This window comes from Sinohyriopsis cumingii, chromosome 4, assembly GCF_028554795.1.
Source record: "Sinohyriopsis cumingii isolate HCF-2022 chromosome 4, ASM2855479v2, whole genome shotgun sequence".
Classification (NCBI taxonomy): Eukaryota; Metazoa; Mollusca; class Bivalvia; order Unionida; family Unionidae; genus Sinohyriopsis; species Sinohyriopsis cumingii.
In genome coordinates this window covers 10700212-10714662 of record NC_142964.1, presented here as the reverse complement: position 1 = coordinate 10714662, position 14451 = coordinate 10700212, and the positions used below count along the sequence as shown (strand labels likewise).

The window sequence follows — 14451 nt, the reverse complement described above, 5'->3', positions numbered from 1 at the left end:
GACCAAACTTAATGAAGAATCAACCTCATTGTAACTCTAGACCAAACTTAATGAAGTATCAACCTAATTGTAACCCTAGACAAAACATAATGAAGAATCAACCTCATTGTAACTCTAGAACAAACATAATCAAGAATCAACCTCATTGTAACCCAAGACAAAACATAATCAAGAATCAACCTCAATGTAACTCTAGACCAAAGATAACGAAGAATCAACCTCACTGTAACTCTAGACCAAACATAATGAAGAATCAACCTCACTGTAACCCTAGACCAAACATAATGAAGAATCAACCTCATTGTAACCCTAGACAAAACATAATGAAGAAACAACCTCATTGTAACCCTAGACCAAACATAATGAAGAATCAACCTCATTGTAACTCTAGACAAAACATAATGAAGAATGAACCTCATTGTAACTCTAGACCAAACATAATGAAGAATCAACCTCACTGTAACCCTAGACAAAACATAATGAAGAATCAACCTCATTGTAACCCTAGACCAAACATAATGAAGAATCAACTTCACTGTAACCCTATACCAAACATAATGAAGAATCAACCTCATTGTAACCCTAGACAAAACATAATGAAGAATCAACCTCATTGTAACTTGAGACCAAACATAATGAAGAATCAACCTCATTGTAACCCTAGACCAAACATAATCAAGAATTAACCTCATTGTAACCCTATACCAAACATAATCAAGATTCAACCTCATTGTAACCTTAGACAAAACATAATGAAGAATCGACCTCATTGTAACCCTAGACAAAACATAATGAAGAATCAACTTCATTGTAACCCTAGACAAAACATAATGAACAATCAACCTCATTGTAACTCGAGACCGAACATAATGAAGAATCGACCTCATTCTAACTCAAGACCAAACATCATGAAGAATCACCCTCATTCTAACTCAAAACCAAACATAATTAAGAAACAACCTCAGTGATACCCCAGACTAAACATCATGATGAATCAACCTCATTGTAACCCTAGACCAAACATAATGAAGAATCAACCTCATTGTAACCCTAGACAAAACATAATGAAGTATCAACCTCATTGTAACCCTAGACCAAACACAATCAAGAATCAATCTCATTGTAACCCTAGACAAAACATAATGAAGTATCAACCTCATTGTAACCCTAGACCAAACACAATCAAGAATCAATCTCATTGTAACCCTAGACAAAACATAATGAAGTATCAACCTCATTGTAACCCTAGACCAAATTTAATGAAGAATCAACCTCATTGTAACTCTAGAAGAAACTTACTGAAGCATCAACCTAATTGTAACCCTAGACAAAACATAATGAAGAATCAACCTCATTGTAACCCTAGACCAAACATAATCAAGAATCAACCTCATTGTAACCCAAGACAAAACATAATGAAGAATCAACCTCAATGTAACTCTAGACAAAACATAACGAAGAATCAACCTCATTGTAACCCTAGACAAAACATAATGAAGAATCAACCTCATTGTAACTCTAGACCAAACATAATGAAGAATCAGCCTCACTGTAACCCTAGACCAAACATAATGAAGAATCAACCTCATTGTAACCCTAGACAAAACATCATGAAGAAACAACCTCACTGTAACCCTAGACCAAACATAATGAAGAATCAACCTCATTGTAACTCTAGACCAAACATAATGAAGAATGAACCTCATTGTAACTCTAGACCAAACATAATGAAGAATCAACCTCACTGTAACGCTAGACAAAACATAATGAAGAATCAACCTCATTGTAACCCTAGACAAAACATAATGAAGAATCAACCTCACTGTAACTCTATACCAAACATAATGAAGAATCAACCTCATTGTAACCCTAGACAAAACATAATGAAGAATCAACCTCGTTGTAACTCGAGACCAAACATAATGAAGAATCGACCTCATTGTAACCCTAGACAAAACATAATGAAGTATCAACCTCATTGTAACCCTAGACAAAACATAATGAAGTATCAACTTCATTTTAACTCTAGACCAAATGTAATGAAGAATCAACCTCATTGTAACCCTAGACAAAACATAATGAAGAATCAACCTCATTGTAACTCGAGACCAAACATAATGAAGAATCAACCTCATTGTAACCCTACACCAAACAAAATGAAGTATCAACCTCATTTTAACTCTAGACCAAACATAATGAAGAATGAACCTCATTGTAACCCTAGACAAAACATAATGAAGAATCAACCTCACTGTAACCCTAGACAAAACATAATGAAGAATCAACCTCATTGTAACCCTAGACCAAACATAATGAAGAATCAACCTCAATGTAACCCTAGACCAATCATAATGAGGAATCAACCTCATTCTAACCCTAGACAAAACATAATGAAGAATCAACCTCATTGTAACTTGAGACCAAACATAATGAAGAATCAACCTCACTGTAACCTTAGACCAAACATAATGAAGAATCAACCTCATTCTAACCCTAGACAAAACATAATGAAGAATCAACCTCATTGTAACCCTAGACAAAACATAATGAAGAATCAACCTCATTGTAACTCGAGACCAAACATAATGAAGAATCGACCTCATTGTAACCCTAGACCAAACATAATGAAGAATCAACCTCACTGTAACCCTAGACAAAATATAATGAAGTATCAACTTCATTTTAACTCTAGACCAAATGTAATGAAGAATCGACCTCATTGTAACCCTAGACAAAATATAATGAAGAATCAACCTCATTGTAACTCGAGACCAAACATAATCAAGAATCAACCTCATTGTAACCCTAAACCAAACAAAATGAAGTATCAACTTCATTTTAACTCTAGACCAAACATAACGAAGAATCAACCTCATTGTAACCCTAAACCAAACATAATGAAGAATCAACCTCACTGTAACCCTAGACAAAACATAATGAACAATCAACCTCATTGTAACCCTAGACCAAACATAATGAAGAATCAACCTCATTGTAACCCTATACCAAACATAATGAAGAATCAACCTCATTGTAACCCTAGACAAAACATAATGAACAATCAACCTCATTGTAACTCGAGACCAAACATAATGAAGAATCGACCTCATTCTAACTCAAGACCAAACATCATGAAGAATCACCCTCATTCTAACTCAGAACCAAACATAATTAAGAAACAACCTCACTGATACCCCAGACTAAACATAATGATGAATCAACCTCATTGTAACCCTAGACAAACATAATCAAGAATCAACCTCATTGTAACCCTAGACAAAACATAATGAAGTATCAACCTCATTGTAACCCTAGACCAAACATAATCAAGAATCAATCTCATTGTAACCCTAGACAAAACATAATGAAGTATCAACCTCATTGTAACCCTAGACCAAACATAATCAAGAATCAACCTCATTGTAACCCTAGACCAAACTTAATGAAGAATCAACCTCATTGTAACTCTAGACCAAACTTAATGAAATATCAACCTAATTGTAACCCTAGACAAAACATAATGAAGAATCAACCTCATTGTAACTCTAGACCAAACATAATCAAGAATCAACCTCATTGTAACCCAAGACAAAACATCATCAAGAATCAACCTCATTGTAACTCTAGACCAAAGATAACGAAGAATCAACCTCATTGTAACCCTAGACAAAACATAATGAAGAATCAACCTCATTGTAACTCTAGACCAAACATAACGAAGAATGAACCTCATTGTAACTCTAGACCAAACATAATGAAGAATCAACCTCACTGTAACCCTAGACAAAACATAATGAAGAATCAACCTCATTGTAACTCTAGACAAAACATAATGAAGAATCAACCTCACTGTAACCCTAGACCAAACATAATGAAGAATGAACCTCATTGTAACCCTAGACCAAACATAATGAAGAATCAACCTCAATGTAACCCTAGACCAATCATAATGAGGAATCAACCTCATTCTAACCCTAGACAAAACATAATGAAGAATCAACCTCATTGTAACTTGAGACCAAACATAATGAAGAATCAACCTCACTGTAACCTTAGACCAAACATAATGAAGAATCAACCTCATTCTAACCCTAGACAAAACATAATGAAGAATCAACCTCATTGTAACCCTAGACAAAACATAATGAAGAATCAACCTCATTGTAACTCGAGACCAAACATAATGAAGAATCGACCTCATTGTAACCCTAGACCAAACATAATGAAGAATCAACCTCACTGTAACCCTAGACAAAATATAATGAAGTATCAACTTCATTTTAACTCTAGACCAAATGTAATGAAGAATCGACCTCATTGTAACCCTAGACAAAATATAATGAAGAATCAACCTCATTGTAACTCGAGACCAAACATAATCAAGAATCAACCTCATTGTAACCCTAAACCAAACAAAATGAAGTATCAACTTCATTTTAACTCTAGACCAAACATAATGAAGAATCAACCTCATTGTAACCCTAAACCAAACATAATGAAGAATCAACCTCACTGTAACCCTAGACAAAACATAATGAACAATCAACCTCATTGTAACCCTAGACCAAACATAATGAAGAATCAACCTCATTGTAACCCTATACCAAACATAATGAAGAATCAACCTCATTGTAACCCTAGACAAAACATAATGAACAATCAACCTCATTGTAACTCGAGACCAAACATAATGAAGAATCGACCTCATTCTAACTCAAGACCAAACATCATGAAGAATCACCCTCATTCTAACTCAGAACCAAACATAATTAAGAAACAACCTCACTGATACCCCAGACTAAACATAATGATGAATCAACCTCATTGTAACCCTAGACAAACATAATCAAGAATCAACCTCATTGTAACCCTAGACAAAACATAATGAAGTATCAACCTCATTGTAACCCTAGACCAAACATAATCAAGAATCAATCTCATTGTAACCCTAGACAAAACATAATGAAGAATCAACCTCATTGTAACCCTAGACCAAACATAATCAAGAATCAACCTCATTGTAACCCAAGACAAAACATAATGAAGAATCAACCTCAATGTAACTCTAGACAAAACATAACGAAGAATCAACCTCATTGTAACCCTAGACAAAACATAATGAAGAATCAACCTCATTGTAACCCTAGACCAAACATAATCAAGAATCAACCTCATTGTAACCCTAGACCAAACTTAATGAAGAATCAACCTCATTGTAACTCTAGACCAAACTTAATGAAATATCAACCTAATTGTAACCCTAGACAAAACATAATGAAGAATCAACCTCATTGTAACTCTAGACCAAACATAATCAAGAATCAACCTCATTGTAACCCAAGACAAAACATAATCAAGAATCAACCTCATTGTAACTCTAGACCAAAGATAATGAAGAATCGACCTCATTGTAACCCTAGACAAAACATAATGAAGAATCAACCTCATTGTAACTCTAGACCAAACATAACGAAGAATGAACCTCATTGTAACTCTAGACCAAACATAATGAAGAATCAACCTCACTGTAACCCTAGACAAAACATAATGAAGAATCAACCTCATTGTAACTCTAGACAAAACATAATGAAGAATGAACCTCATTGTAACTCTAGACCAAACATAATGAAGAATGAACCTCATTGTAACTCTAGACCAAACATAATGAAGAATCAACCTCACTGTAACCCTAGACAAAACATAATGAAGAATCAACCTCATTGTAACCCTAGACCAAACATAATGAAGAATCAACCTCACTGTAACCCTATACCAAACATAATGAAGAATCAACCTCATTGTAACCCTAGACAAAAACATAATGAAGAATGAACCTCATTGTAACTGGAGACCAAACATAATGAAGAATCGACCTCATTGTAACCCTTGACCAAACATAATGAAGAATCAACCTCACTGTAACCCTAGACAAAACATAATGAAGTATCAACTTCATTTTAACTCTAGACCAAATGTAATGAAGAATCAACCTCATTGTAACCCTAGACAAAACATAATGAAGAATCAACCTCATTGTAACTCGAGACCAAACATAATGAAGAATCGACCTCATTGTAACCCTGGACCAAACATAATGAAGAATCAACCTCATTGTAACCCTAGACAAAACATAATGAAGAATCAACCTCATTGTAACCCTAGACAAAACATAATGAAGAATCAACCTCATTGTAACTCGAGACCAAACATAATGAAGAATCGACCTCATTGTAACCCTAGACCAAACATAATGAAGAATCAACCTCATTGTAACCCTAGACAAAACATAATGAAGTATCAACCTCATTGTAACCCTAGACAAAACATAATGAAGAATCAACCTCATGGTAACCCTAGACCAAACATAATGAAGAATCAACCTCATTGTAACCGTAGACAAAACATAATGAAGAATCAAACTCATTGTAACCCTAGACAAAACATAATGAAGAATCAACCTCATTGTAACTCGAGACCAAACATAATGAAGAATCGACCTCATTGTAACCCTAGACAAAACATAATGAAGAATCAACCTCTTTGTAACCCTAGACAAAACATAATGAAGTATCAACCTCATTGTAACCCTAGACAAAACATAATGAAGAATCAACCTCATTGTAACCCTAGACCAAACATAATGAAGAATCAACCTCATTGTAACTGTAGACAAAACATAATGAAGAATCAAACTCATTGTAACCCTAGACAAAATATAATGAAGAATCAACCTCATTGTAACTCGAGACCAAACATAATGAAGAATCGACCTCATTGTAACCCTAGACCAAACATAATGAAGAATCAACCTCTTTGTAACCCTAGACAAAACATAATGAAGTATCAACCTCATTGTAACCCTAGACCAAACATAATGAAGAATCGACCTCATTGTAACCCTAGACAAAACATAATGAAGAATCAACCTCATTGTAACCGTAGACAAAACATAATGAAGAATCAAACTCATTGTAACCCTAGACAAAACATAATGAAGAATCAACCTCATTGTAACTCGAGACCAAACATAATGAAGAATTGACCTCATTGTAACCCTAGACCAAACATAATGAAGAATCAACCTCTTTGTAACCCTAGACAAAACATAATGAAGTATCAACCTCATTGTAACCCTAGACAAAACATAATGAAGAATCAACCTCATTGTAACCCTAGACCAAACATAATGAAGAATCAACCTCATTGTAACCGTAGACAAAACATAATGAAGAATCAAACTCATTGTAACCCTAGACAAAATATAATGAAGAATCAACCTCATTGTAACTCGAGACCAAACATAATGAAGAATCGACCTCATTGTAACCCTAGACTAAACATAATGAAGAATCAACCTCTTTGTAACCCTAGACAAAACATAATGAAGTATCAACCTCATTGTAACCCTAGACCAAACATAATGAAGAATCGACCTCATTGTAACCCTAGACAAAACATAATGAAGAATCAACCTCACTGTAACCCTAGACAAAACATAATGAAGTATCAACCTCATTGTAACCCTAGACCAAACATAATGAAGAATCGACCTCATTGTAACCCTAGACCAAACATAATGAAGAATCAACCTCATTGTAACCCTAGACAAAACATAATGAAGAATCAACCTCATTGTAACTCGAGACCAAACATAATGAAGAATTGACCTCATTGTAACCCTAGACAAAACATAATGAAGTATCAACCTCATTGTAACCCTAGACCAAACATAATGAAGAATCGACCTCATTGTAACCCTAGACCAAACATAATGAAGAATCAACCTCATTGTAACCCAAGACAAAACATAATGAAGAATCAACCTCATTGTAACCCAAGACAAAACATAATGAAGAATCAACCTCATTGTAACCCTAGACAAAACATAATGAAGAATTGACCTCATTGTAACCCTAGACCAAACATAATGAAGAATCAACCTCATTGTAACCCTAGACAAAACATAATGAAGTATCAACTTCATTTTAACTCTAGACCAAATGTAATGAAGAATCAACCTCATTGTAACTCTAGACCAAACAAACTGTAGTATCACATGAGTTATAACCCTAGACCAAACATTCTGTCACGTAGAATGGATTCAAACCCTAGACCAAGCAGAATGAAGTACCAAGTTGATTATAACCCTAGACCAAAAGGAATGAAATACCAAGTGGATCCAAACCAAACAGATTGTAATATCAAGCTGATTCTAACCCTAGACCAAATAGTTCTTACAAGATACTTGATAGAATCAAAATGCATCTAGCTTTCAGTTTGTTATTTCATTATCATGATTTCAAAATAATTTAGCGATATTTGGTTCATTTAATGTCTTCCATAAGAAATTCAAAGAAATTAAATACATCACTGCTCCATCAAATTGTCTCCAAATGTTCTATCTTGCTTTATTCATGAGAAATTCTAAAAGTTATGTCTGCTGTAACTCATATTTATTTTATCCATACTTTGTAATGCATTAAATAAGGCCTTGACACCAGTTTTGATACATTATACAGGAAAACTCTCATCATTGACTCATTCCAAGGGGGAGTGGGGGTTATTGTACAAATGTTATAAACTTCTGGTTATTTGCTATTTGCTAATGAATATTTCAAGTCATAGTGTCAATTATAACCATAAGAAGATTTTCCTAATATCGAAATAGAAAACAAAGTATAATGCATACAATGTGTCAAGAACATGCAGCTATAAAAGCTGTTGAAACAATAAGGAAAATATTTTCTTCATTTCAACTATAATCATACAAGTTGTGAACTGAATTCCAATGGTATTCCAAAACTGAATGTGTTGATGTGCTTGTAGTCATAAACATGGTAATGTGCCAATAGCCTGGATTGTTGCAATGTGCTAAGAGTCTTTTGATGTATCACAATATTATAATAGAAAACTGTCCTTGTCTGAATTCACTATAATTCCAAACTAATGTTCCTGTCCAAGAATTTTAGTGATGAGAACTTTGTATTTCCAGTAAATAATAATCTGAATAAATAATTCTACTCAAAACAAAATACCGAAAACAACAATAAGACTGATTCTGCTACAAGATGCTATGCAAGAATGAGTAATTTCTCAAGTAAACAACATTATATAAAAAAGTAAAACACAACAATAGAACCTGGAGGCGGGTCAAAAGTTTGAAGTTGTCAACAAGATAAAATCTGCTGATAAAAATAAAATAAAGAATATGGTAAACATTAGGTACAACAGATTTATCGATGGAGAATACCAATATCCTAGACTCAGATTAAGATAAACATGTTTACTTCCATTGATAATTATAGTACAGATTAAATACACATAACAGTATATATACTTATAAAACTGGCTGCATATCAAGATGTGTGTATGTACCAACAAAACTGGCTGCATATCAAGATGTGTATATGTACCAACAAAACTGGCTGTATATCAAGATGTGTATATGTAGCTACAAAACTGGTTGTATATCAAGATGTGTATGTGTAGCTACAAAACTGGCTGCATATCAAGATGTGTATATGTAGCTACAAAACTGGCTGCATATCAAGATGTGTATATGTACCAACAAAACTGGCTGCATATCAAGATGTGTATATGTAGCAACAAAACTGGCTGCATATCAAGATGTGCATATGTACCAACAAAACTGGCTGCATATCAAGATGTGTATAAGTAGCTACAAAACTGGCTGCATATCAAGATGTGTATATGTACCAACAAAACTGGCTGCATATCAAGATGTGTATATGTACCAACAAAACTGGCTGCATATCAAGATGTGTATATGTAGCTACAAAACTGGCTGCATATCAATATGTATAATAATAATAATAATGAGGACTATGTATAGCGCCTAATCTTTAGAAGCTCTAAGCACTTTACAACATTAGACAACACCTATAACATAAAAAACAAATATAATGATATGATTGTAAAAAACAAACACCATGAAATTAGGAAACATAAAAAATATGCTGAAAATGTTTAAGGTAGGAAACATTAATAGGTCTTTAAGTTTGTTCTTGCAGTCGAAATAAGTGAGTTTTAAGAGCACTCTTGAATGTGATCACTGTGTCTTTGTGTCTAAGTTCAGTGGGCAATTCATTCCACATTGCTGGGCCCTGGTATGCAAAAGAACGTTGTCCATATGACTTCATTTTCATAGTGGGAAGAATGAGTATACGATTGTCAGAAGAGGAGTGTAAGTATCTTGCTGGTGTGTACACGTGGGTGAGGTCGGATAGCTATGTTGGACTGGAGTCCAAAAGTGAAAAGTAGCATAGAGAACAAATTCTGTGTTTGATTCTGGATCGAATGGATAGCCAGTGTAGGGTACAGAGCATAGGGGAGGTGTGCTCTGATCATGGTACTCTAAATATGATCCAAGCAGTTGTGTTTTTGAACTTTTTGAAGTTTCTGGAGTAGATATTGAGATGAACCAGACAGAATTGAGTTACAATAGTCCAGTCTTCAAAGTACTAATGATCACACAAGTGTTTTAGTGGCATCAACTGAAAGATATTTGCGAACGGAGCTGATGCGTCTCAGCTCAAGATATGCAGCCTTGCATATGTTCATGACATGTTGGTGCAATGTGAGACTACTGTCCACAGTAACACCTAGGTTTCATACTGACTGTGTGAATTTAATGTTGGTGCTGCTGATATTTATTGTTTGAGGTAAAGGATGTGAATGAGAAAGTCTTTGTGTTGTGATCAGAATGGCCTCAGTTTTATCATCATTCATCTGCAGCTTGTTACATGTCATCCATGATTTCACATCAGAAATGCACCTCTTTACACATATGTACAAATCTGTCTGCATATCAAGATGTGTATATGTAACTACAAAACTGGCTGCATTTTAAGATGTTTTTCCATGTACCTACCAAACCAACTCAGTGATAAGATAATTAAATTTACCTGCTAAACTGTCTGCATGTCAAAGTGTATACACGTACCTGCTAAAATGGCTTCATATCGAAATGTGTACATGCACATATGGAATTCCCTGGACATAAAGATATATACATATCCCTACCAACTGGCTTTATATCAAGATATGTACATATACCTATAAAACCAACTGTATATCAAGATATGTACATATACCTAGATAGATTATGTACATTTACCTACCAAACTGACTAACATCAAGATGTGTACATGTACCTACCAAACTGGGAGAATGCATCCACAGCTTTCATTCTGTAGTAATAATGATTCTCAGCTGAAATTGGTAACAAATATTCACATGAACATCAGGCTTAATATAAAATAACATTTTAAAAAATGTTTAGAAATTAAAAATCTGATAAATTATTATAACAACACTATAAAGACTCAATATTTTACATCTTTATTTTTATTAAAATTCTACTAGTATCATCCATTGGCAAGAAATGTTATTGCTCTTCAAAACATTTGACCTAATGTCAAATTTTATTTCAATAGCTACATAAATCACTATAGAAGCTTTCTTTGCAAGGTTCAAGATAAATCAAGGGTCAGAAGAAATATGATATTAGCAAATATTTTCAAGTATTTGCAATAATTGGGGTCATTTTTGTCAATTAATTTCTGGGACCCTCCTCATTTTCAGTTAAGATTTGTGTCACAGACTTGCTCCTAAGAAAAATAAGTTATCCCTTTTGGATCAAATTATTTGTCCTATCTATGACATAAAGATTCACTGTATCTAACTGGGTCTGATAGAAAAAAAAGTATACGGGAAGATTAGAATAAAATCCATTTTGATACATTACTTGTTCTGGCTATCTCCTCTATCTTCCCTGTGAGAAGTTTGGGTTCCCCTTTGATGTAACTAACCCTTTCAAGACGCCTTTGAATTTCCATCTGAAGCTTCTGGAATGGGAAATGTATTATTGAAATATGTCTCTATGTACTAAAATATCTGAAAAGGGGGTGAAGGAGAATCTTTTGACTGGCTCAAGAATAGATCAAATGTTTTAACTTTGCTGAAGGTGAAACATGACATATTCTACCTGTGGTAAAGTAAGTACAAATTGCATACACTCTATTCCTTGGCATGTGTTTAAGCATCAAACCCCATAACAGTTTTAGGCTCATGTACAATCATGGTGGAATAAAATATTTATATAAGCTCTGAATAGTTTCATAGTAACATGGTACTTTTAACCTAAGTGGTCCCCGGTTTGATACCCAGCTCCACCATGTGCTGGTAAAGTGGTTCCTACTCCAAGGTCCAAATCCTTACAAAACATTGATTAATTTATAATTACAGATATAGCAATTTAATCACCCTGAAAGTCAACTGTTCAGCAAGAACAGATAACCAAGTAACCTTTTTTAATTATACATGTTAAATTTTAGTCCAATCAAATGTTTTGACTGACACCATGTGACTATACAAGACAAATCAGTAATTTGTTGAACACATGCTCAAAAACCTGCATTGGACCCAAGAAAATCAAAATTAAAACCTCTATCTGACTTGAGCAAATACAAGACAGTGGTCAAACATTTCTGATTCATAACTTTATATGAAAATAATTCAGACAGGTCATGCTTGCAATCTCTTTTTCAAAAATAAAAGAAATTACATTCATTAGGGGCAAATGTGGAAGCATGATAAAATAATCATATCTGCACTTATTTGCTTCTTATGATCCTATCAAGAACAGGTCATACTTTCACAAAACTCAACTCCATTGCACTCTAACTAAACATTTGCATGCCAACAATACATAATTAAATTTGATATAGAATTTTTTTCAAATTAGCAATAAATGTAATTTGAACAAATAGGAGAATTATGGTAAAGTATTTTATTACAATGCTGTTTGAATCAATGCAACTTGAATAGTTGTTTCTTGACTATGAATTACTTCCCATGCATTATCTATTAAAGCAGTGTCTTTTAATTTGAAAAGTGTCAGACTCTGCAACATAAATATTGTTGTACAAAAGAGTAATGTCTTCCAAAGAAAACAAGTATAAGCCACATTTCATGACTGATATAAACTGAAACTTTTGAATTAAAATGTTATCAAATAATCAATGCGTCTGAATCAATAATCATTCTACTTAAAATTACCAGCAAATCTTATATCATTATGCAAAGAAGTTTTGGCTTGTCCTAGGTTTTTTTAAATCTAAATTAGTCCTATCAAAACATATAGTTTGATAAAAATTCTATGCAAGTCTGATTCATCTTGTCAAATTAGGTTTGTGCTAAGAAATTAGTTCCAATATACTTCACAATTATTCAATTTATATCACAAAAAAGCAAGATTTTTAAAATAATTTATTATGCAGAATTTTATTTTTATATTTATCTTTAATCATAATTTTATAATTCTTGGAGATTAACAGTTTAAATTACATAAGAATATTTTATTTTGCATCATGCAGCATGTGAGAATAGGATGAAAAGTTTATAAATCAAACAGTAACGAATTACAACTAGGTCTGCTATAATGAACTTTTAATTTTGATATTGAGGGTCAACATTAGTATGAGGGCCGATCAGGTAAATTATGATTTCACTTCAATATGCAGGAAAAGATAAGTTGATTTATTTTTCACTAACTTTACAATAACTCTTTATTTTCTCCACTGAAAGCATTGAGACCAGTATTCCTATCACTTAAAAATAAATGAAATAAAGACCTGGAGTTAAATATTATAAGATTTCTTTACATTAAACACTTCTTTTGTAAATTTTCCATCCTTCATCCATATATAAGTTGATGTGGAGTATAGGATGAGTCCAGATCAATACCATGGCTTTGTCTTTTCATTGGTAACTTCTGATTTCATGAATAATATAATGGTATCACTGTATACTATTGCAGATTACCAGCAATAGAGAAATTGTATCACTGATGCTAAAATGCTTTTTCTCCATAGCTTTGTTTTGAAGAGAGAAGCATATGTATTCCATTGCATTTTTCTTATTGCACCTTATGACTGGAATAAAATATGTCCCAATATGAGAGAGATTTCAGCTCTTCTTCATGCTATTTTGTACCTTACTAGCCCTGTCTAGCTGAAGCTTTTGTCAAAGAGAGAAAACAGTAATAAAATAATAACTGGAATCTATTAAAATATATACCATACTCCTTCAGTTTCAAAGTTTAAATATTCACAAGATTTATACCCATATAGATTCCATTTAGGTTAAATCCCATGAATGACCATTTAGCATGTACACTTCCTGTAGTTAGGTGGCATCGGGTTTTGATCTTTGCTTATACTAGTTACTTTGAATTGTTCCGACACTTCCATCAGCAAAAACAAAAGGTGTCACTAGCTGAGCAGCTGACATTACATGGTATTGTAATTACAATACCCGATGGGCAGCATCATTTCTCTAATGGTAGCCTCACTAGTTTGATCTTGTCTACCAAATCTTGCCCCCAAACAGGTGTCAGCTGGAATGGCCTGGCCAAAGCAGTAACATATT

The 14451-nt window shown here is 33.5% G+C and overlaps 1 protein-coding gene across 3 annotated transcripts in view; it reads right to left on the bottom strand.

The window, feature by feature from the left end:
• LOC149800620 (lipid transport auxiliary protein 1-like) overlaps positions 1-14451 on the bottom strand; it is a 41962-nt gene that overhangs the window by 13331 nt on the left and 14180 nt on the right. For all 3 annotated transcript variants that reach the window (XM_089954609.1, XM_089954610.1, XM_089954612.1), the window contains exons 4-5: positions 11768-11867; positions 11179-11232 (exon numbers count right to left, since the gene is read on the bottom strand). In XM_089954609.1, coding sequence (XP_089810735.1) covers positions 11179-11232; positions 11768-11867 — 154 coding nt within the window. The remainder of the gene's footprint in view (positions 1-11178; positions 11233-11767; positions 11868-14451) is intronic.